Genomic DNA, 26,746 nt, shown 5'->3' with positions numbered 1-26,746 from the left:
CCTGTGACTGCCCCTATCGGTAATTTCAGAATGAAATTGTATCCTACTATATTAACAATACTTCTTGGGGTTCGAACCTCGACTCAGGCGTAATTTTGATTCCCGTTTGAATTGGACAAGGCTTTTAGCGGGAGTAGGGCCCCTCCCTACCCCCGCTAAAACCCGGTATGTACAATTGTAAATAACCGCTATTAAAACAATATCTGTTCTTGTTACAGACAGCAGAACTAAGGGATGGCCGTTAGTCGACTCACCAGCACCAACAGTATTCTACACATTAATGTATTTATTCATCGTGTGGATAGGACCAAAAATAATGAAGAATCGACAACCATTCAAACTGACCTGGTTGCTAGTTCCCTACAACTTAGCAATGGCCTTCCTCAATGCATACATAGCGTTAAGATTGTTAACAGCATCCTTTAGACTCAGATATAGCTACATATGTGAGCCATGCAGACAGAAGTACGATCCTGATGAATTACAAGTAAGTTTATTGAATAATTTGTATTAATAACTAAATTTATACATTGTTCATATAATATATAACACAGGTTATTCATCTATAAAGTAGACTTCAATAGGTGAAAGTCTTTTTAATATTGGTAGAGTATTCTTTAATTTATACATTACTAATGATCCCAAATCAGCATTATTTTATCGAAAAATATTCAAAAATGGCTTAAAATAATAGATACCGCCGATTATAATCTTGTCATTCACAGGATTCGCAACACATCCATAACTTTATGACAGAATTAACAACTCGGTTTAGTATTGGTTACATACAACAATTACTCAAAAGACACATATAATGAGTAGTTATATAGGCTTCACACAGGTGAAGCCTATATAACTACTCATTATACCACTCATGCATTCAAATTCTGGAGGACTAAAATGTCCATGCCTTTCATCCTCAATTTTTCTACCCTCTGCACTCTTTAACTGAAACTGAGAACACAAGCAAGCTTCATGAAATCTAATGAAATTAAAAATCATTTATTCAACTACAACATGCTTGGCGGCCTAAACAAGTATTATTGATTAAAAGATAACGCACAAACTTGTCTGTTGGTATGTTATTTTTAAATCAATAAATGGCTGTACGCATTTTAATGAAATTTGACGTCAAGTATCATGAATACCTAATTCTACTGTTACTTATCTTTTAAAAAGCAGACGAAGTCGCAAGTTATAATATAATTTTTAATATTATAGGACAACACTAAATAGTAGATATAAAATAATATAAGATTAATAAAAAACTGTCCGTAAGGAGGACATATTCGGAACATTGACCAAAAGTTTCTTAAGTACATTCTGTTGTTTCTCCTCTAAAAGTATGAAATCCGCGTCCTTTAATGGGTTAATATGGATTCATTGTATCCATTTCGTAATCTTATCTATTATCAAATCTATTTACTTTTATACCTATAATACATTTAATAGTGTTTAAAAAATTAAGTAAATGAATGAATCTCTTTATTGTTCCTCTCACAATAGAAAATATAACTACATACCCAATTATGTACAAAAACATAAAAATACAATTATAAACAAAACAAAGAGCGATAAGACCAGCTCGGTCTTATCGCTCTATGTATTTCAGGTAATCTACAAAAAATACTATGGTGGTAATGTCAGTCATACAAATTAAAAATGGATATTATTATATATATTCTTTTCTTATAAACACAGCAAAATGTAGCCGTGAAAAGAAGTTTAAAAATTACTATACAATAAGTAGAATCTATATTATAATATTCTAAAAACAAAAGAGTGTCAATCTCTTAATACATAAAATTTTGTTCACTGAGCAAGTAATCACTATGTTTATATTTTATGTAGTATAAAATCTACATAAAATATAAACATAGTGATTACTTGCTCAGGGAACTATTTACTAGTATAATATTTATTTAAATACAAGTAGGAACTTACATTATACGTGTTCAGCGTTCATATCAAGCTTCATACTTGTTACTACTAATGAAATTTGAGTTTATATTACGAGGACGGCATGAACTGTCTGTTATCAAAAAAAGCAGACAAAATTATGGGTACAGCTAACGTTATATAACAAAAAACTTGGAATTCCAAATTACATAGAATCAATGTATCACCGACTCAGCATATGGTAGTTGCTGTAGCATACGGTATACGGTATACCATATGCGTCTTATATGATTGATAAAATTTTCCATATTAAAAACTTGTTGTCTAAAAAAATTAAATTATATCAAACTTTATATCTTAATAACGGCATTCACAAATTCGAGCAAACTTTGGCTAAACATAAATTAATCTTTTATACAACAATCATCCAACACTTCGTTTAACTTCGTCTGAGTTTTGGAGTTCTTGTAAGTATGCTTTTAACAATTGCGGGAAAAGATACGTTTCCTCAACTTTTAGAATTATGTAAATGGTATTTTCCTCGACTTGGCTTTCCTTATTTTTATGGCCATTTATGAGAAATGAAAAAGATCTATAGAATTCATCTATTTATAGAACTTGACATTCTTAATTCAAATATTTCAATGCATAATTCAGTCAAATTATTCATAGAATTTAATATTCTTAATTCAATTTTTTACGCGTTACATATGCTTAAAAATTTAATACAATTATTTTTATACTTTTCGCATTATGTATATTGTATAATAATGTATTATACCACGCTCATTATAACGCGATATCCGTAGATAGAGATAGAAATGTTAGCGGATGTAAGCGATTGTTACTACTTAGGTACCACTTTTTTAAATTTATTAAAGTCCACAAATAGATACACATTACCATATGGTTCATGGCTATTTTGTTATAATTTTTAGTAAATGTGACACCCACTACGTTAACCACTAATTACTATAAAAATATTAAATGCTTTATAATAGACACGTATCCGATACTCCAATTAAATAAAAAGTATTTTAGTAGATTAAAATGAATTGAAATTGTTTATATATTATTTCAGATAGCAGACGCTGTTTGGTGGTACTACTTCTCCAAACTGCTCGAATTCTGTGACACATTCTTCTTCATTCTAAGGAAGAAGGATGAACAGCTGACATTCTTACACGTGTACCATCACTCCACTATGTTCTCGTTCTGGTGGATCGGCATCAAATGGGTGCCGAGTGGATCCAGTAAGTAGTGATTAGTTAATTTTCCATTTAATAAATTACCTTCATGACTTTTCAACTAAGGAACGAATCTGTCTCACATCATAGAAACTTTGTGTATTATTTTACATTTCTGACTGACTGTCTAGTGAAGAAAATATCAACAACAAACTATTGAATAATCCGATATAAATAGAAATAGAAATATCTTCATTCAAACAAATTTAAAACATTATTGTGAATAAAATTTATTTTTATTCTAACACTAATTCGGAACACAGACACATCACAAAATGAATGAGCAAAAAACTTGCGCGTTGCATTCTTAAATAAATATTGTTCTAAGTATATACAAATTAAAAAGGATTAGGCATGCGACAATTAATATAGAAACTACGTTTTATAGTTACGTATTCAATCGTTGTGCAATTATGAATTTTAAGTTAGATTAATAATTTACTCACTTTCCCGAGGAGATAAAAACCATCGCTCCTAAGAATATCCTTCAATTCTTGTTCCTGACGGGTCTAGGTAGCGAACTCTGAGAAAGGGCGAGCACAATAGATCTATGTAGGTAGTGCTACAGGTGCAAACATCTGACAATAGCCCAAACAACCCAATAAAAAAAATAGATTAATAATAATAATAATAATAAATAACCCTGGATAATTAACACAGCTCAATCTAATCCCACGGTAAGCAGAGCTTGTGTTAGACAACTGATATTAATACATAGTTTTTTTTGTAAGTACGTACCTAATAGACATAAAATATACCCAGACTGATGCATACAATCATACTCATGAGATCACCGAGGCCGTGAAAGTCAAGATTTCTTTTAAAATACTATTTTTATGATAAATGGCTGCAGACTCGCCCCTTGCCAGTTTAAATACAAATATACCCAGCGAAGTTATTCACATATGTTCACAGTGACGTTCACAATTGGTAGTGCCTCTGTCTACCTCATGAATACTGTTCGTGATATTACATTTTTTTAATATACCTACCTATCAAAATGTGAGCAAGTCCTGAGGATCATAGATCATCATTGTTCATCGGCTTACCAAGTTTCTTTTTTTATTGTCTATGAAAATTATCAAAGTCATTAATCACAGAGTATGAATATGACTTAATCGGAGCGACAACAACTTTAAGAGCAACGACTGGCAATTGTTTATGGTTTGAAAGTCAGAAGTATCAGGTGACTTGTAACCTAGCATTTGAATTCACAATATTATGCATATTAATATTAAATATGCTAAAGTAATGTCATAACGTAAGTCTGTCTGTATGTTTGTACCTTTTCATATATAAAACACTAAACCAATCTCACCAATATTATAAACTCCAAAATTTGTGAGTATGGCTTGATAGATTATTGGACTGATATTTGTTACTTTATCACGCAAAAACTACTAACCAGATTTTGATGAAATTTTACAACAATATAGCTTATACATCAGAATAACATATAGCCTATAAATCTTGAGGGTCAAACCGTGAGTACAGTTTTTATATATTTTGGTATGGATATACTTTTCTTGAAAAGTTATAACTAGAAGGACGCGAAATTAAAGATGAAATTCTATGGACAATCAATAATTTCTCAAGTAAGGGAAAAAATATAAGTTTAAAAATATAGTTACACATATATCTAATATGTACATATCTAATATTGCGATAAAATTGGAATTGAGAATGATTTATGACTGTACGATGGACAAAAAAGAAAGGTTCGGCTTTGAATAATCGAAAAGGCGGGAAATACTTTTTCCGCCGTGTTTAACTTAACCTTTTTAGACACCTCATTTTATAGTATAACGGCACTTCTTTATTTTCTTTTTTAAATATAAATAAATAAAAAAAATTATGTAAAAAAGATATCTCAGATAAGGGGGCAAAGGGACTTGATGTTAGTAATATTGACTTATTACCCCATTACTAGCAGTCTAGCAATGAAATGTCAGGTTGACCTCCACGCGGTTTCTCCTGGAAAACATAGTGATAAATTCCTGGTCAATTTGAAACGATGGACTATCTGACTTGATCTCATGTTCATCTTATCATTCTCCACTGGTGCCCCGCCAGTGTAAACCGTTAACGCAGGAATGGTGCATTCCGCGCCATTCCATTATCATCCATAAAAAAAATATTAAATATATGCAGTTTATTGATTGAATACATTTAATTCTGAAGGTTTAGTATGCATAAATAGGTTCAAATTATGAGCTGTTATGTTAAGTAATGTTCTTGTCATATAGTCTGATGGACCCCGCATGACGTGACCATACCAACTTAGGCGTCTTTCCAAAACCTCCAGTACAGGTGTCACATTAAAACTGCCTCGAATGTGGATATTTTGGATGTGGTCCAGCATTCTTACGACACCACCCCACCTAAGCGTCGCTCAGTTTTCTTTTTTCATGCTTTTTCATTTACAAATCACTTAAAATAAAATATTTACTGTATAAAATGTTATGTAACTATTTGTAATGTTAGAACTATATATTTATTTAAAAATATAGGTCTAACATTACAAATAGTTACATATATATAATTCAGAGTTCATTCAAATGCGGGTGGTGCCAGTAGTGTTAAATTAAATGATTTGCATTGGAATTTGAAATTCGTATTTCGAATATTCGAGAATTTATGCTCGAAATACGAATTTCAAATTACTATTATACGTACTGGCTGTTACAATTTATTTTTAATTTATATCAAAATCTTTGATTATTTAAGTAGGTCTATTACACATACTGATGACAATTCAAAATTAGAAAACTTATTTGGAACGAAGTTTGCGCTGAAAATCATCAAAAAAAACTACGTTCTTTTTTCAAATTTTGTTGTCAAAAATGCAATAGCATATACTGGTGATTATTACATACTCCCTAATTGAATTTAAAAATGAATCCATTTTCTGTAATCATGTTACAAACTCATTTGAAAACAATAAGAGCTGAGGTTCTTCTCATTTCTTCTTGGCACGAAAGCAGCTACGATCTGACGGTAGATTTGACATGTCATAAGAGTCTGCAATAGACCTACATGAATAAAGATATTTTGATTTGATTTGATTAAATTATGTTACATCACTACATTGTATAAAACAAAGTCGCTGTCGCTGTCTGTCCAACCCTATGTATGCTTAAATCTTTATAATTACACAACGGTTTTTTTAATAGACATAGTGATTGAAGAGGATTGTTTTTATATATAATACATGTACACCCGTGCGAAGCCGGGGCGAGTAGCTAGTAATTTATATATCGCAAATACTGAAATTTAGATACAATATAAATTTGTTACATTTCTAAGAAGCTCTTATAGTAAACACTGTCATAAATAGAGGCAGCCCAAAACCTATAGGTTTAATGAAATGTTTTAAAATGTCTCTGTGTTTTAATTAAAAACATTAATCTGTAATACTAGGCTTTGTTTTTTTCCGGTCGCAATTTGGTTTTCCTGACAAGGGGTTAATTTGATTTTTACCCCATGGAGCATAGCAAACCCATATTGAATTTCCAAAATACGAAACACTTGTTTGACAATGAATGATTACGAGAAGGTATTGCGTATTATGTGTATGTAGGTATTAGTTATACTTTATTTCTTTTTTTATAATAATTATTTTTAATCTATGTAAATATTGACGGTTACTGGTATTCAATAATTGAATAGAAATAAGAATTATTTACAGAGTTACGACAAAAATAAGTTGTAAACATAGCTTATTCTTAAATTCTGAAAAAAATTATTAATTTTTTATATTGATAATCCCATTATTTTGACAATAGGGTAAAAAATAATTATTATTATCTATTTATCTGTAACATTTAAAAATACATAATCGTTACAAATAGATAGATAGATTTAATCATCTATACATATAAATAAAATTGGAGTGTCTGTTTGTAATATTGAAATAACCGTTTTCTACTACTTGCATATGAATATAAATATGGTAATACACCAAAAAATCACTTTTTAAAATTTTTGTCTGTCTGTCTGTCGGTCTGTTTATTCTGGCTAATCTCTGATATGTCTAGATAGATTTTAACGGGACTATTTTTGGCAGGTAGCTGATGTAATAAGGAGTAACTTAGGCTACTTTTAATTTAGAAAAATAAAGTTAAATTCCACGCGGACAAAGTCGCGGGTGCAGCTAGTGTTTTCTAAAAATCTAATAAACAATATATAAAAGTGTACTTCTCTACAAAAATACTTACAGGCCCCGACTTTTTGAAAATAACTAAAAGCTTAATGACCTACTTTTGTTGACACAGTAGGAATTTCATACTGCGTCACCAAACAGAAAATAGGTCTAAAAACAATACACTCTTTGATACAATTTAGACAAATTCCATTTCTTTGTTTTGTTACGACTAATTCGATTTACAAAAGGCAAGTTCCTTCTTATATTTACTGATATAACAAAATGTTATATGTATGGTCAGCATTTTAGCCAGTATTTTTCTACTCAACATAAAAGAAATGTGAACCTAACTTTTATTCTTTGCTCATTGTTTGTTTATTTGATCTGTTGTTGGAATTTTTGGCTTATTAAGTATTATTGTAATTGCTTTACAATATCTTTGATCTATTATATCTGCTCGTATAATAAATCGTTTTATTTTATACGAGTATTTTGAGTAGACTTCAAAAAATAGAAGTACATAAATAGATTTTTTACTTACTTAGTTACTTACTTTTATTATTATTAATACAATTGATTTTATATTAAGAATAATATTATGCTGTTCGGAATATGCTAGTGTAAATTATAAAAATAATATAATTCTCGAAGGCTCCGTTTTAATTTATTTTAAACCAATAGCGTTACAGTTTGTATTTACAATAATATATGTGGCAATAACTTAATTTAGGCTTCACTTAATTAATATAAAGTATATTATATTGACTTGAGCAACAACTAAATATAAACTAACATATAACTAAATATGAATGAAATAACTGAATATGGAAGCTATATATTTCATAATACATATATAGATTATATTTTCCATCAGATTTATTTTTAATAAACTCATTTCAACGTTCTGGATTTAATTAATTAAATGATTTCCTTCTGCGTTACTCTAACACTAATTTACATAAGGTTGAAATTAATTTAGTCTTAAAATCAACATTATCTTAATTCATATAGGCCTATAAAAGATTATGATGCTGATGTATGTATATGTATTTCCTCGTAAGTAGCTAAGGTTGGGTTTGTAATTAAGTAATGTTATTGTCTCTTTGCGCTGTCTCTCGGATTATTTTTGGATATAAAAGGAATACTATGAAATATCGGTGTTTTTATCATTAGAGAGTCAGCCAGAAATACAATCGACATACAAAGTTTGGTGTCATTCAGATTTGAACTTACGAACTTTAGGGTAAGTCGGATGCAAAACGCTTCATATAGAAATACATGCTTCATATACATATTTCTATATGAAGTGTTTTGTATATATCGCAGTATTGAAATATAACATGTTACAATCTAGTAGTCTAGCGGTTTAGCATACCGCCTTATTTCCAATGGTCGCGGGTTCGATTCCTCGCATTGTATGAACATTTTAATTCATGAGTTTATGCCAGCCTGTGTTTCAGTATGAATATTATGTATGTATTACTACCTATAACATAAGTTCTGCTTAGTTTACGATTATGTGAATTGGCCTTATCTGAATTGTCTAGGGATATTGTTTGACGTTGACGACCTCGGTGGTCTAGTGGTCTAGCACACCGCTTTACGTCCAATGGTCGCGGGTTCGATTCCTCGCACGGCACAAACATTTGTATTCATGAGTATGATTGTTTGTATCAGTCTGGGTGTTTTCTATGTATATATTTACGAAAAAAAAAACTATGTATTTGCATCAGTCATCTAGTACCCATAACACAAGCTTTAGCTAGCTTAACTTGGGCCTAGATGGCGCTGTGTGAATTGTCCTGAGATTATTTATTATTATTGTTATTATTATTCTACAATTAGTAACATATATTTAGTAGTTTTATAGTGACGATAGAGACGAGCTTATATTGCCAAGTATTATTATTGTATTATAATAATCCAGATATTCAAGTAAGTAAGAATAATCAGTCCTATCTCTAAATAGATGTTTGTTTTCATATATACTTAAATTATAAATAGTCAGGCCTAAATTCAAGGATAGTTGTTTAGTTGTTGTTACAATGTTATGTTTATGTTACAGCTTTCCTGCCAGCTATGGTCAACAGCAGTATTCACGTACTTATGTACGCTTATTACGGACTTTCAGTGTTTGGGCCGACAGTTAGCAAATATCTGTGGTGGAAGAAATACCTCACAATTTTGCAATTGGTAAGTTATAACTCATATAACTCATATATAAAACTCTCGTGTCACAATGTCACTTGCCGTACTTCTCCGAAACGGCTTGATTGATTTTTATGAAATTTTATATGCATATTCAGTAGGTCGGAGAATCGGCTACTATGTGTTTTTAATACCCCTAAGTGATAAAAGTCGTAAATCCCTAACATTTTTTTTTATTTTTTGGATATTTATTTTTTTAATATTTGCTTTAAAATACATACAACTCTAAAGCTTGATTTTAAGTTAAGAAAATTATTCTTAATGAATCAAAAGATACAGGTTCTGGCGTGAGTGTTGTTTTTTTTAATTTTCATTAACTTATTAATACCTTACAGATCCAGTTCACTTGTGCTTTAATTCTTGGCGTGAACGGCATCAGGACCGGCTGCGAGTTTCCTCTGTGGATGCACTATGTACTTATTATTTACATGATTTCTTTCATCGTCCTCTTCGGAAACTTTTACATGAAAGCGTATCTTGCGAAGGTAAGAAATATGAAGTCTTTTTCTCTCTCATCTTACTAATATTATAAAGGCAAAAGTTTATATGTATGGATGGATGTTTGTTACTCTTTCACGCAAAAACTACGGAACAGATTTTGATGAAACTTTGCAGTAATATAGCTTATCCATAAGAATAACACGTAGGCTGTTATTAAGTAAACTGTGCGCAATATAATGATAAATGTCAAATAAGCGTGATGCAGAAGAAGTTGGGCGGGTCAGCTAGTTTATTATATTTACAGTGTGATTTATAAATTCAGCGTCTTTATGTATCTTAGAAAATTAATCATTTGGTAAAGTTTGTAATTATTACAGAGGCGTCAGTTTTTATCTTTGTTGTAAATTTGGTAGATATCATAATATTGCCTATAAATCAATATCTCAGCTATTTTGTTTCAAACTAACTAGAACTTTTAACATTATCTACTTACTAAACAACAGATAATAAATTAAGCATATTACAATTACTTCTGTATCTACTTAGTATGACCCGTAACTTTAACCTTTTAAATAATATTGGATTTCGAGATTTAAAATGTATAAAATAATAATAAAAATAATCTGAAGCCCGTCCTTGTCGTCATATCGAATGTATACGTGTATATGTATATGTATATATACATATACACGTATACATTCGACAGCAATATGCACTACCGTCATGACAATACTCATACCTATAGAAAACTACTTTACCAGTGAGAAAACAGGACTGTTTCATATTTCAATAAATTTAAAGACCCTGCAATTATTACACAAGTTATTAAATCATCATCTATACATAGTATAAAATAAAGTAGCTGTCGCTGTCTGTCCCTATGTATGTAAAAATCTTTAAAACTACGCAACGGATTTTGAAACATTTTTTTAATATATTATATATATATAGAGATAGAGTGATTCTAGAGGATGGTTTATATATAATACATGTACACCCGTGCGAAGCCAGGGCGAGTAGCTAGTAAAAAATAAACGCACGATACTCAAAAATTCGTACCAATCATTAGAATTGAGGTATGCGTGAACTAAACTCTGAAAAGTTCACAGTTGTTTAAAAATAAGTTAACAAACTGTACTTCTGTAACTATACCTATAGATAATGTGTCGATATAAACAATAAAAAATCAAATCAAATCACCGTTTATTGGTATAAACATCAACAGGTACAAAATAAATGTCTTATAAAAATAGATCGTCTTCCCTTAACATTATTGGGCGAACAAATATTATTATCCTTAACTAAATATTATACAACTATTTATGTTACATTACATTAATTAGTAGTAATTATTTTGTATCTTTCGTTGTTATAATTATTTCTTGTTTTAGTAAGAGTTTTTTATTCATTAGCTGTTTCCTTTTCTATTTATTAGTTAGTGGTTCTCTCAAATTTGCTCGCATGTGCCATATGTTTATAGAAAATATGATCAAACGACACCAATATTTGAAGCATCTATTCGAGACTTTCCATTATATAGTTAGAGAATAGAAAATATTCACATAATTAATTAATTTTCCTTTAGCCTATATATTACCCATAAGTATGGGTGAATTATGGCAAAATTAATTTGTTTTTAAGTAACAACAAATTCTATGAAAATTTTATCTTAATTCCTCCAGTTGTTTTTACGCGAAACCTTAACTCAAACTAGTGACAAACAGACATATATTAAGATTTTATTATATGTAAAAGTATATTTTAGTGATGTCAACATTTTTATAAATTATTGCTCTATTCCCGACGTTGTTCGGGTGGAATATGCAGTAATATACCTTTTGTTGATGTAGCTTTAACAACCGAATAATTTAGAAAAGAAAATCTGTAGAATAATTTAAAAAAACTATAAGAGAGTCACATGCTGGCCATGAATATAGATGCCGGTGGGCCTTTATCTAGTGTTACATATGAATGTGGATTGCTATAAGAGCAGAGGAAGGCCGGAATAGAGATGGAAGCACTGTGTGAAAGATGATATGATAAGAAAAGGTAAATAACGAGCTGACTGCGAACAGAGAGGAATGAAAGAGAAAAACATATTATGCCGACCCCAAATAAATGGGATAAGGTACAAGCAGATGATGACGGGTTTTTATCTAGTTTCGCATTCCAGTTATATAAACTATCTATTGTCGATAAAATAACGAGTAGTTAAATTTTTAATAAGTTTGAATATTTGTATGATTTACGTTATTCAAATTCGTTTAGCTGTTCGTGATTGAGTGGTAAGTTGGTTTTGTAAACATCAAAATTGAAATTCTACCTTTAATTAATAATTAATTTGAGATTAATTTATAAAAATTATTTGGGATAATTGTAAATAACGCCTGAAGACAAACGGCTCTATAATTATAAAAACAAAATAATTTCAGAAAAAGAAATATTCTTTATTCGTATAAAATTAATAAAAGCATATTTTTCGTTTGTTATCTACTACTCTTTTGGATCAATCGCATAATTCGACTTTCTATATTATTCGACTTTTGGAATAAAACTCTGGATTATTTTTCCACGGGTTCGATTCTCACGTAAAATAAACATTCATATTCATAAGTATAAGCAATTATTTGCTATTAAGTATACCCATCATTTGACGATTACCCATAATCAAAGCTCTACTTAGTTCGAGACTGGATAGCGCTGTGCGAACTGTTTTAGTTTGAAATAAAATGTACATACACGTCCAATTACTCTGCTTTAGCGGAAAATTTCAATTCCTGTTCGTTTTTAATATTTTGGATAAAATATGCCATTAAAAAAATAATAACAAACCTTTATTTCAAGAATTGTTATTACAATATTAAGGCTACAATTCATATAACTGACCCTTACAATTAAAAAAGAAACGTCAAAAACGATTTACGACAACACGCAAAAAAAAAATCCAGTCTAATTGAGAGACTCCACTTTTTGTAAGTAGGTTAAAAAGACCCGTCGGCATTCACAAAGTAACACGCGATAATAATGTTGTAATCAACGTCGAGATCCGTTACGTAACTGAAAGTTCTGAGAGAAAGTGGCGTGATGCAATCTCGGACAGATTCGTTCCACTGCCTCTTGCTTTCATACAAATCATTCAGTTGTAACGCAGTTATATTATGTTTGTTATATAATATTTTTATTGGTAGATGTAATGATTTTTCTTACGGTGTTTAAATGTTTTTTACTTGTACTAGAGGTCATTAGTGCCTTCCAGAAATTGTCTACAATTATGAGTATAACAATAATAATATCTCAGAAAAATTCACACAGCGCCATCTGATCCCAAACTAAGAAGAGTTTGTGCTATGAGTACTAAACATCTAGCACTGGACGTTGTATCCATCTACCGATTGTTTTAATACATGAGAGTTATTTTGAGGAATTACCCGGGGTATCTACCACTAGACTACGATGCTCTCTCAATAAAATATTATTTAAATCTAAATATAAACTATGAAATGTAAATATAACACACTACGAAAAAAAATATATTCTTGACTTGGCCTTCCAGGGTATCTACATATGTATCTCTCCTATTATTTATAAATAAATTTAATTATATGTAAAATATTAATTGAAAGACTCATAACTTTATTTTTATCAATATCCCCTTATAATAAAGTTACCTTTAGCAATAGCTAAAAACATTTTTTTCACGGCAATCTTAGGGTAACGGATATAATTGAGGAACATAAAGTGTCATACAAATGAAGAAATACTTTAGAATAGATATATTTTTTATTATGTAAAATATTTGTAAAAAGAAATAAACTATTGATATAAGATATTAAATAATGATTATATTTGTTACAGGGCACCAAATGTATGGAAGTGCGATATGGACAGTGCCTCGACGATGACGAAACTATCGCCAAAAGAAAACTGAAAAACAACTGAACCTCCTAGTTTTAAGTTTATTTATTTCAACCAGTAATATTATAAAGTAACGTTTAAAAGTATATTATTAATTACAGGGATAAACAAAAGCTGTAAGGATAATAAAGTTGTTATGTTTGGGTAGTTTATTTTTTGTTCCTAATTTTTCCCATTATCCCGAAATTTACCAATATATGGTAGCCAGACAATTTATTTATATATATTACTTTTATAATGTGCACCACCTTTTGTCTTATATCTTATATTTAACCTAATTAAGTGGATTAAAATTAAAAAGGTGTCTTGGAAGGAGTTCATTAGGGATAAGATTATTGAAGATGTATTACTACTTATTAAAACTTCTTATGAAGATTAATAGATACTACTTACTGCCATTCTATTTTACATGTAAATTGATTATTTTAATCCTTTATCATATGTGTGTGTATAAATAAATAGGATTTGTTTAAATAAATCCATATGTCGCTGGTTCAGATCCGGCTCGAAGGACCAATTATTGGGTTGTTCCAAAACTATAATAAATGACAATAATAAACTCGGGAAAATACACACAGCGCCATCTAGACCCAAGTTAAACTAGCTAAAGCTTATTTCATGGGTACTAGGTAACAAATATAAATACATACAAATATATTTTTTTACGTAAATATATACATATTATACATAGAAAACACCCAGACCGATACAAAAAATCATACTCAGGAATATAAAATTTGATGCCTTGCGAGGAATCAAACCCGCGACCATCGGGAGTAAGGCAGTGTGCTAAACCACACGACCACCGAGGCCGTCAAAGATACTCATAACTAATAAAAAAGATAAATAATACCGCACATTTGAATTGATAATTTAACTACCTAACGATAAATGGGTATTCAACGTTCTTGATTACTGAATGCGAACTGATTTTGGTGAAATATGACAATGTGAATTAAAATATTAATGCCGCGAAATAATATACTGTACTAGCATAGTAATTATATATCCTTTAATATAAATCTAGATAAGATAATTACAATAAAATATTGAAGTACCGGCGATACAATATATGTATACCAGTATACCAACGAAGTGACTGTCGATATATACCAATTTATACCAACCGTTCCTCCTTTCTGTACAAAGCAATAAACTGAGTTATGGCCATTTTGTGTTGCTGCCGCGTATTTCTTTTCATCTTTGTACTTTTTGTTTTTATGACTGTAACGTCTGTTTTTATTTTCCGTTACTCTGTGATGGCAATAAAAATAGCTTCTCTATACATTTTCCACCTAGTGCCACTTGCCTTGTAGTGAAGAAAGGAGCAGATCGCTCCCACGTTTCATGTTATAGCATATTATTCAAGTCCTAAAACTATCTATCTATCTCTATCTCAGCTTTTTAAGATTCCAAACAGCATCCAAAACGTTAGTTTTTGTGAGCTACATTTCGGTTAAATAGAAATTATAGTAGAATTACATCTGTTCCTCCGGAATAGCAATGCATGAGTTCTTGTTTATACCTATATATATTACATATATATGAGGACGTGAGCAAAATACATATTTTTATAACTAAGTAGTGCGTATAATAAAGAAGAGAGATTCCTCTGAGAGAAAGTCACTTGGTAGACCAGTCCTCTCCGATCGATCTCGCGTCCAATTCAAACGGGTATTGAAATTATGACGGCTTTGACTGTGGTTCGAACCCCTAGCGGCGTCCTCAGACTAAAATTGTATCCCTGTATATAAATATCCATGTATATAAAACCCCTCCGATCGATCCCCCGTCCAATTCAACGGGGATCGATGTTACGACGGCCTGAGCCGAGGTTCGAAGCCCTAGTGGTGCTCTCAGACTAAAGTCGTATCCGTCAGGCGGGAGTTGGCCATCAGCCGCTCCATAAGTCCTACCGCGAGTTTAGAGTGCCATCTGCACTCGCCCCGTATCGTCAGGAGAAGCTGTAAAGGTCAGAAAGGCCAGCTGCAGCCAACAGCATTAGAATAGACCAACCATAAAGTATTATATATATATTTGTTAGTCATACATCATATTTGACATCATATAAACAGGGTGAACAAACAGTAAAATTAAAAAATATAATAATTTAAAATATATTTAATTTAATTCATGCCTGTAATAAATTACATTTGTTGGCACTGCGCTCTAGCCATATAAGCTACCTTCTGCCCCCTCTGAACAACTTCAGGGCACCGTTTGCGTCGAAGCAGCTTGCAGTCCTGGAAGAAACCCTCATTTCGCGGAAACCCATTACTTCCGTCGCTGAATGTCACGAGACCTGACGAAAGAGAGAGACTTTGTATATTTTATATTGATCCTTACCGTACAGTTAAAATTATATCAAATTATACTCTGAACTATTTACATTATTTTTATTATAAACACACCGCACAGACAATCACTAATAATATTGCTCCTTTTTATTTTATATTTATTTTAATTATTATTTTCACGTACCCTCAAATGGGTTAAAGCTGAAAATCAGTGTTTTGTTCCCTGAACAATGTTCCACGCCGGGCTTCGATATTTTTGTATTGCTACAGATCACACATAATAACACAATTTTATAAATCTTATGTCGTATTATGTACTGTCTATTCTTATGAACATGTTGTGTGTGTGACTAGTAACAAAGAAATAAACGATATATCTATCTATCTATTATATATTTATATGTGAGTGTATTTTAATTTAATTTAATATTAATTATTGATATTATTTGTATTTTATTTTTGTGTATGTATTTTGTGTCTCTACGTACTAACATTAATTATAAGAAACAATACTAACAAAATGGGCAAGTAATGTAATATTGGCCTGATAATAAATCAATATTATTGTTATTACGACGTTCCATGTGATGGACCTTCATATTGATTGTACTTCCAATATTTATATACAAATAAGATAGATAGATTGTGTGAAAGATGTTTATGTATGTATGTGTGTTTATGTATAAAAGGAGAGTAACGTTCAGTGGAAGAAGATGACTTACTGCGCCGACTCCAAATAAAATGGGAAAAAGGCAAGATAATTATTATATATATATATTATGCACGTATACCGTACATATAGAACTTTGTTCAATAAATGTGTTCAGTATTGTTAAAGTCGTATCACGAAAAATAGTTAAATAAACTTATGTATAAACAAACACTACGAACGAAGCTACGAAATAAAATATTACGATCTGTATCTCTTTTAAATTCTTCGATAAGCCACAAAAATTGCTTTGTCATCGTATATACCTATACGATGTTTCTATTGCATTATTAATATCTAGTACAATATCTAGTCACAACACAAGTTTTATCCTGTAATTCTAGATTCACGGGTATTAAATATACGTGCTCAAAATACATGTAAGGTACTAAAGTGGAATTTAGGATTGCGAGACTCGCAAAATATATTTGCAGTACGAAGTTATGACAATATATTATATATATATAACTAGCTGTCCCGACAAACGTTGTTTTGCCTTAAAATAAAAAAAATATTTAGGGGTGGACTACCCCTAACATTTAGGGGGATGAAAAATAGATGCTGGCCGATTCTCAGACCTACTCAATACGCTCACAAAATTTCATGAGAATCGGTCAAGCCGTTTCGGAGGAGTATGGGAACGAAAATTTTGACACGAGAATTTTATATATAAGATATATATTTTATGGGTCAATATATGTTACAATTTAAATCAATTCTCAACTGAACTAGCTATAATTGTATTATAACGGTATTGATGGGGTTAAAAAAAGTTAAGTACTTGCATAAGTGGCCGAGAATGACTTAAATGTTTAAAGAATATTACTCTATGTATAACAAAATGTAATGAATATTTCTATGTAAATTTATATCATTATAAGTTATTAAAATAACACGATTCATAAATAAATCTGGAAATAATTACTATTTACAAAAAGCAATAAATAATTGTTTATTAATTATAGTAAGTAAATTATAAATATAATTTATTTTTAAATATAATTTAAGGTAGAGATTTTTTTATAAATAAAATTCATTCTCTTTCTCTTTCGCTTATTTGTAAAAAAAGTTGCTGTACTGTCAGTTTATATATTACAAACAAAAACTTGAAACTTTAGCTTACTAATATTATTTTAGAAGGAACTTACTCCATTATGTAAGTCCTTAGTTCCGAAAGATTTTATAAAATGCCTACTTTCACAATACTTCATGACAAATCACATCACAAAACTTTTAAGAAAGAGAGATCAGGAACTTTTAATAACTTGCCTTAGTCACATTTATCCTTATAATTTTTTTTTTTAAATTAGTATTAAGATATATCAAAGTGTACATTGATACACGTGAAACAGTCAGTTTTAATAGTGACAAAATACTCGACCAATATATTTTTGAATGTAATGGAAACAATAATCATTTCAATTTTTTGTACTGTTAAGAAATCATAGACAGACCACATGTCTGTTCATTTCTTCTTGGAATTAGAACGGAAATAAACTGACAGCCTGCCTGAGATGGTAAGCGGTATACATGAACAGCACTACCGCTATCACGTTATTATGTAACCCCCGTGATATCACTTATGCGTTGCCACTCCAGAGTATGATGTCATGCTTCTTATCCTATAATTTCAATTACTTATTCCATACTATATAGTACAACCGTATCATAGCTGACAAAGCAAGTTGCTATATGTAGTATAGAAAAATAAATATTTCAGACATGACCTGAAATAGTCATTTTTTATAGTACAATGATGGTAAACATGCATACGGCCTATCTGATGGTTAACGGTTACCGTAACCTTGAAACGTCTGTGTATTTAAACTGTGTATTTTATATGGATTTTATGTCGTTAGGTATGAAATTAAGGTGTAAATAAATCGTTGGTCTATCAAATTACATATAATTTCTTTGAGGATATACATAAAAAATTGGAGTATAGCTATCTTCTAAGTCTAATATTTTAAATCATGTTAAAACTGTGAATACGAGATGACAGGCGATAATATATTTAAAAAATCTTTCTTTTTTAACAATATTTTAGCAGAAATAAAAAAGACAAGGGCCTGTATTAATCTAACAGCAATAACGTGACGTCATACATATGAAAATCAAACGCGTAACAAATATCACTTATAACATATATGACAAACTTTAAAATATTGCTAAATAAATAAATAAATTTCCCTTCAATAAAATTGAAGCTGGTGGCCACACCAGCATATGCTATATACTCTATAATTTGAATTTAAAAATGAATCTTCATTTTTGTAGACATGTACAAGGTCATTTGAAAAGTATAAGAGCTGAATTTCTTGTCTATTCTTCTCAGCTCGAAGGAACTTCGAACTGACAGTAAATTTAACATATCATAAGAGTCTGTAATAGATCTAATGAATACAGAATTACAGATATTTTGATTTGATTCGATTAGTATAAAATAGACATTATAATTAATAATCTTCATTCATAAATAAAATTTTAGTACTTTTGAAGTACTACGAAAAATATCTGTTACTTTAAAATATACTAGAATAAAATGGATATTATAATCTTTAGTTAATAAAATTTTAAGTACTTTTGAGCAGTTATTTTCAACTATAAATATTATTTTCAATCATCTCAAATTCACTTAAAATTCAAGCGCCTACGATATTCTAAAAGCAATCATGTACTATAGTAAATTAAAAGTAATAAAAAGAAGTATCAAATCAATTTATTTCTTCATATAATATGTTTCATTTTTGTTAACACTTTATTGCATCGACATTGAAAGGACATTGAAAGGTCAAAATTAAAAGATTGAAATAAAACGAAGTACAAAAGGCGATCTTATCGTTAATGGAATCTTTTTCAGACAACCTTTGGAAAAACAGTACTTACTAAAAATAATGTACGTGGTTATATTATTGACTTCTTGTTTATAAAGTCTAAAATATATTAGGAACATATTGACTATTAGAGTAATTTACATTCTTTCAAACCAAGATAGCAATAGCTAGAAAATAATTTTCTGAATAATTACCAGAATTCACACAGCGTGATCTAGTACCAAACAAAATGATTACGTGCTGTGGGTACGAGAAAACTTTGGAACTCTAGGGAGTTCAAATTTACACCCCAATTTTTCCTTCAATTCAATTATGGTAAACAATTAGGCAACAACACTAGGGAATGAGTAGTAAGTCGTGTGATATTTTAGTGGGTAAGAATTCACCTTCTCCTCAAATGGAATTCTCGGTGAAGATTTTCCGCACCCAAAAAAATAAGTGATTCTTTAGAGCTTCTATTAAATAAAGAAAAAAATGTTTTATGTGGATAATTGGAATGGCAAACAATCTGCATTGGTGATAGTAAATCGTGATTGTTCTCTCGTATACATGAACAGCGCTATCATACATTATGTTATCTGTGGCACTATCATTACAATACATCTTGTGACGACCTTGATTTATGGAATTATTATTTTAAAACACATCAATAATTAATACACCACTTACCTTAATAATATACATAACTTTTGCCAAAACACAGCTTACAAAGTATGCTGCTTTCCGACTGAAATAGGTACTACTCAGGTATATAACGACTTTTTACAAAGTCTTCCTTGGTCATCATCATCATCATTATTTCAGTCCCGAAGATGTTCACTGCTGAACAAAGACCTTCAAATTCAAATTCAAAATATCTTTATTCATGTAGGTCTATTACAGACTCTTATGATATGTCAAATCTACCGTCAGTTCGGAATGATATCGAGATGAGAAGAACTGACAAGAAACTCAGCTCGTATTTTTTTCCAAAAAAAAACCTTCTGCAAAAATCTCTACGACGATCGGTCCTGCGCTGCTAGCATCCAGTCTACGCATGTCCACATTGGTACAAATTAAATATAATTCTTACCCAAACCCCAAACTCTTCCGCCACGGAACTCCCCCTCGTACTTCATCCCATCAGCTCTCCAGAATACACCGTGACCATGAAACCAACCCTGCATGAACTCGCCTTCATACCTATGAAATAGAACTAAAATTGACTTTTGTTTCAACTACTGAATATCAAAATATCTTTATTCATTACGGTCTACAGACTCTTATAATTTGTCAAAAATTCTTAGGAAGAACTTACAAGAACTTTAGCTCTTATTTTTTTGAAGTGAGCTTGATATATTTTCAAGAATACAGTTTAATATTTAAATTCAAATTAGGAAGAATAAAGTGACCTCCAGCACATGCTATTGCAATTTTGTCAAAAGGAAATAGAGTTGTCAGTGTCTGTAACCCAAACAGACAAGACAAGTTACTACTCACCTTATTGAAATTATATAATTATGTGTATTTATCTCGGCCGGCCTATGACGACCTCGGTGGTCTAGCGGTTTAGCACACCGCCTTAGTTCCTGAAGTCGCGGGTTCTAGTCCTCGCACGGAATAAACATTTGTATTCATGAGTATGATTGTTTATATCATTTTGGGTGTTTTCTATTTATGATATACATGTATTTAAGAAAAAATTATCTATGTATTTGTATCAGTTATCTAGTACCCATAACACAAGCTTTAGCTAGCTTAACTTGGGACTAGATGGGGCTGTGTGAATTGTTTTGTTAATATCTTTTCTTCAATGCATGTTACAAATAAAGAATATTTTATCTATTCTCTAGTTGAATGCTTCTACGTAACTTCGTTCCCCATGGTTCCCCATTCGTTCCCCCAGGTATTTGGAATAACAGTAGTTCATAATTGTTTGTTTGTGAACCGATTGGAAACAAAACAAACATAAAAAGTTAAGTTTGCTACAATACATCAATAAAAACAGCAAATAAATCTGTTAAGCAATTTCTGATATTAGCGTGCGTGGACACGCACAGATAAATTGAATAAGAATCTAAAAACCATTATTGAGGTAGATAGCATATATAAAAAGTATTAAAATTGTTATTTTTTTTAATATTTAATGTAAAATATAATATTACAATGGAATAAATAAATAAATAACACTGAACAATTAACACAGAGCCACCTAGTCTCACTTAATGTGAGCAGAGCTTGTGTTGTGTATACTAAACAACTGATATAAATACTTAAATATTTTTTGTGAATACATATGTAGAAAATATCCAGACTCATGAATACAAATGTTTGCACCGTGCAAGGAATTGAACCCGCGACCATCGAAAGTAAAGTGGTATTGTAAACATCTAGACCACAATGGCCGTTATGTAATAATATATATATATATATATAAATTCTAACTGCAAGCGACCTACCGGCTGCGCACGGGTGGTCATCTGTACTATAATATGCATGTATTATATGTATAAATCTTCCTCTTGGATCTCTCTTGTATCTACTGCTGAAAAAAGTATTAAAATCCGTTGCGTAGCTTTAATTTTTTTTAAATATTATAGTAGAGACTGCAGCTAGCGCTGTTTTACGTTTGTAAAGATAGTTGTAGGAGAAAATTCAGTACGAGTACACAATATTACGTTATCTGTGGTACTAAGGAATACAACCAATATATTTTTGTACCAACATATTCGTCAATTTGTATGGTGCTGTGCATGTCTTTAACTTCAACTTCTTGTTGCGTATCGCAACACCGACCACGGCAATGTACCTGTCCCGCTTACATTACGCTACCAAGGAACAGGACATTGTCGACTATATCCGGACGAAAAGTAACCTGACATTGAGGGTGACGCAGCTGGAATCAAGTCACAACGCGGACTTCAAAGCGTTCGTGGCCCAGGTCCCCACCAATATGCTGCCCACCTTCACGAAGGAGGACTGCTGGCCGAAGGGGGTGGTCTACCGGCTCTACCGTGGGAGATTACCTTCGTCGTGATCATAGAGACAATTTTATTTTTACTTTTTATTATTGTTTCTTATATATGTCAGTATTATATTGTATATAACGTATGTATAATATGGGCCATGTAGCCTGAATTAAATGAATAAATAAAATAAATTTAAATAACATTTCCCAATATACAACATTTTATGTATCCGATACATAATATGTATTGGATACATAATGTAGCCTTGATACAGTTCGTTTTCAGCCTCTTCCATGTATAAGACCTTCACAAGGAAAATTTATTGTTTATCGCACAAACTGTCGTTATATACGCAAAATGTAAACGTGTAATTGATTCTAATCTGCAGCCACTTCCGTTTTAGACTTAAAATAATAAAGTGATCCTTGTATGTATTAGCATAGAAATCAAAATTAGTCAACCAGCGGCAACGAGGATGTGCGTGTCCTTTTTTATGCGTGCGTGCGTAATTCGAATATTCCTGTATTCATAGTACTTTTATGTGAATTTCCTGGGAATATACCATCACTGTTTCATATACATGGCAAATGCTTTTTTTTATAGCAAAGTGTTGACATTAATAACCTTTTGGAAATAAGAGAAAGCAGCAGCAGCAGTTTAATCTGCTGCTGCTTTCTCTTATTTCCAAAACAAAGGCAGCAAACGAACTCGTCACCTGATGGTAAATGATTACCGCCGCCTATAAGGACTCGCAACACCAGAGGAATTGCAGATGAAGCGAGCAACGCCTTTTAAGAAGGGGTGGCTAGAGAAAATGATTAGGAAATTGATGAATGGTCTGTAACTATAGCGAGTTGAATATACTATTATTAAGTAAATACCAGACATAAATAGATGTATAGGCATAATGTTCCCAAGAAAGCTAACAATAAAGTCAAAAGGCGACATGAAAAATGGTAAAATGTGTAAATGGCAGTCTGCCCTTGATAGGCAGATAGATCCTTTTATAAAAATATTTACACTCTTGGATTTATATATATGTATGTACATATATTTCACATTCCATCAATGGTATTTCCGAACCGATACTATATTGAAACCTTCAAGAAAAGAGCTTATTCCTTCTTAGAAGGCCGGCAACGTACTTGCAATTTCCCAAGTGATGCGGGTGTTCATGGACGGCAGTAATCACTTACCATTAGGCGAGCCGCAAGCTTGTTTGTCCTCTATACTATAAAAAAAATATTTTTGCATTTTTATATAATAATACTAGCTGTCATGCAAACGTTCTTTTGCAAAAAATAATATCTTTATTAAAAAATATGTAGGGCTTGGTGATAAATAGATGAAAATTTGTGTTGTTTTTGATTGTAATATTTTTAATGCCACATTATAATTAAATAGAAATAAAATAAATATGTCTATAAAGTAAAAAAAAAAAGGGTGAGTCACCCTTAACATAGAAAAATAGTTAGAAAAATATATTTTTTTTTTACACCTACTGAATATACATATAAAATTTCATCAAAATCGGTCAAGCCTTTTCGGAGGAGTATAAACTCGAAACCTGTGACACGAGAATTTTATATAATAGATATTTATCTCACTCCACTCACATTGGCTGAAGGGCGTCCGGAACCTCGACTCACGTACCTCATGATGCGGAATGCTACCCACTTAACGTCGTTATCATTAGTAAAACGTTCTGATATTTCCTAGTTCAGGCGACACAAACGCGTGTTCACAGCGTGTTCTACCACTTAAGAAATTGTAATCGTAACAGACTGCTGGCAAGTCTTTAATATGAGATTCAATACATATTAATATAGGAGCACCCACTATAACATGATAACTATACATAACATAGTATTTTTATGTTTAAATGTGACTCAATGAGAAGAGAGTTCTATAATTGCTTTAAACTTTTTCTTTTGATTCTTTACAATTTGTATCGGTATTATTTGTAGGTATAGATAATTCTTCGGTGGTTTTATGTGTTACACACCGCTATTCTTCGGCTAGTCGCGGGTTCGATTCCTCAATATTTATATTATTATGATTGTATGGACTATTATTTTTATTTATAAGTTCCCAATGTGTTGATACTGTCACATACGTCCTGGGCGACTTATAGGACGTATATATAATGGGGACAATTCTACACTTGATATATAGATAGTTAAGATTATTTTCTCACGTAAGCTGTACGGATATGTCATATGATGTTAAGAGAGATATATGGGGACAAAACTAAACCAATTTGTCAGGACGGAGGATCGTCATTATCTGATCCTTCCCCACAGAGGAAATGACGATAAGATATAAGTATGGTCTAAAAGAATTTCAGCGGATGACAGTTGAATCAAACGTATATATATATATAGTAATATATGCACAAATATACAAATAAATGTGTACATAGCGAACTTAACACCTTGCAGTGTTTCCTCCCTATCAACTAAAGGTCAAACAGTGACATGTGAACGGTACTTTGATCTGATTAAATAAACATACATATATGACCATACTTATCTACATAGAATATACAATATAAAAAAATACATGTATGTCTATATATATATATATATATATACATACGGTATATATGTAAGATGGACGTAAACTCTTTTTATTTAATCATCAAAAATATAAAATACATTTAGTGGTATTTTTTTTATTAGGAAATCCTTATTTAAATGCTGGTAGGCTGCCAGTTGAAGAACATCGAATAAGAGTAAAGTTAGGACGTTAGCCTATTGTGGCCAATTGACCAGTTTTCAGAATAAACAGTTAACATAATTATAGCCCCGGATTGCGTTATGGGTACGGTTACTTGACAACTTATATAAATACTTAGATATATTATTATAATTATATTGAAAATCACCCAGAGAGATACAAAGAATCATAGTTGTAAATACAAATGTATGTAGCGTGTGAGAAATCGGAAGGAAAGTGGTATACTAAAGCCTCCGAGATCCTCATTACTTATTATATTATGTACTAGCTACTCGCCCGGCCTTCGCATAGGTGTACATGTATTATATATATAAACCATCCTCTTGAATCACTCTAATTATTAAAAAAAAAACTAAACAAAATCAGTTGAGTAGTTTTAAAGATTTAATCATAAATAGCGACGCACAGACAGCGAGAGCGACTTTGTTTTATACTATGTTATGATTATCGATATAAAAAATTCTAAAACATCATGACATTGACTCAATAGTTATGTAATATATTATCAGTATTAAAAATACACTTGTATACAGAAAAAAATATTGCACTTTTATCTCTGATTCCGACTATACATTTACAGCTTGGTTTAATATATATAGTTTTACTTACTTGGCTCCATCTGGAAATGCCATTACACCAAGTCCTGAACACAATCCATTAATCATTGCTCCGTCATATCGCGTCCCATCTGGAAGCACTAAGTGTCCCATACCATGCTTCTGTCCCTTTGAATTCCACTCACCAACGTATCTCGTCCCATCCTCATATTTATATGCGCCAGTTTTTACTACGCCTGGATCTACAACTGAAACAAATAATTGATTGTTAGCCATATTGTAGACGAACTTGATAGTATAGCAGTGACGCACACTATCTTTCATTCCCATGATTGCGGGTTCGGTGTTCATCTGATAAAACAAATAATTATATTAAAATTAATTGTTATTATCGTAGAATAAAAAACCGGAAGTGATAACACTATTAATTTTTATTATTTTAATTAATTATTGTATACGAGTATACAGCAGTCTCTCAATGTCACCTTTTTTTCGTATACGTATAAAATTAATTTAAATTTCGTAAAACCTAGTGAACACCTATAAAATTTTCTACTTTTGTTGGAAGTAATCTCTTTTTACAGGTATACTCGCCCTTGTATATTACATTCATCATATTTGTTTTCCTGTAAAATGTAAACAATAAATAATATGTCCACGAAAAATATATTTATGTTTATTTTAGGTAAAATTTAAACGTTCATAATTTTAAAATATGTTCGGATATTCACGGTCGTAACGTAACGTCAGCAATAAAATCGTGCATGTCAGTACTATTTATCAGAAAACGTGTCACATTCAGTACCGA

At 31.0% G+C, this 26,746-nt stretch overlaps 2 protein-coding genes across 2 annotated transcripts in view; one reads left to right on the top strand and one right to left on the bottom strand.

Annotated features, from left to right (window-relative positions):
• The window catches only part of LOC131853310 (elongation of very long chain fatty acids protein 4-like), a 29,876-nt gene extending 15,932 nt beyond the window's left edge, over nucleotides 1-13,944 (top strand). The window contains exons 3-7 of the mRNA XM_059204170.1: nucleotides 219-487; nucleotides 2,981-3,152; nucleotides 9,356-9,483; nucleotides 9,834-9,983; nucleotides 13,795-13,944. Of these exons, the coding sequence (XP_059060153.1) occupies nucleotides 219-487; nucleotides 2,981-3,152; nucleotides 9,356-9,483; nucleotides 9,834-9,983; nucleotides 13,795-13,878 (803 nt within the window). The 3' untranslated portion in view covers nucleotides 13,879-13,944. The remainder of the gene's footprint in view (nucleotides 1-218; nucleotides 488-2,980; nucleotides 3,153-9,355; nucleotides 9,484-9,833; nucleotides 9,984-13,794) is intronic.
• Nucleotides 13,945-15,997: 2,053 nt separating this feature from the next.
• Nucleotides 15,998-26,214, bottom strand: LOC131853338 (MORN repeat-containing protein 4 homolog). Its single transcript, XM_059204205.1, has 3 exons — nucleotides 25,991-26,214; nucleotides 20,767-20,876; nucleotides 15,998-16,156 (listed from the first exon to the last, which is right to left on the bottom strand). The coding sequence occupies exons 1-3, from the start codon at nucleotides 26,212-26,214 to the stop codon at nucleotides 16,002-16,004; spliced, it is 489 nt and encodes a 162-aa protein (XP_059060188.1). The 3' UTR covers nucleotides 15,998-16,001.
• Between the last annotated feature and the right edge of the window lie 532 nt (nucleotides 26,215-26,746).

Source organism: Achroia grisella, unplaced genomic scaffold (genome assembly GCF_030625045.1).
Source record: "Achroia grisella isolate CSIRO2021 unplaced genomic scaffold, CSIRO_AGI_Agris_v1 utg900, whole genome shotgun sequence".
In the NCBI taxonomy this organism is placed as follows: Eukaryota; Metazoa; Arthropoda; class Insecta; order Lepidoptera; family Pyralidae; genus Achroia; species Achroia grisella.
Note: the sequence above shows the minus strand (reverse complement) of the source record. Positions and strands in the feature narration are given on the sequence as shown.

Excerpts from the sequence above, each read along its gene's own strand:
- LOC131853338 (XM_059204205.1), bottom strand. The coding sequence starts at position 26,214 with ATGGCTAACAATCAATTATTTGTTTCAGTTGTAGATCCAGGCGTAGTA. Across the intron at positions 20,877-25,990 it reads GCATTTCCAGATGGAGCCAA|GTATGAAGGCGAGTTCATGC; the intron begins GTAAGTAAAACT and ends TCTATTTCATAG. Across the intron at positions 16,157-20,766 it reads CGGAAGAGTTTGGGGTTTGG|GTCTCGTGACATTCAGCGAC; the intron begins GTAAGAATTATA and ends CTCTTTCGTCAG.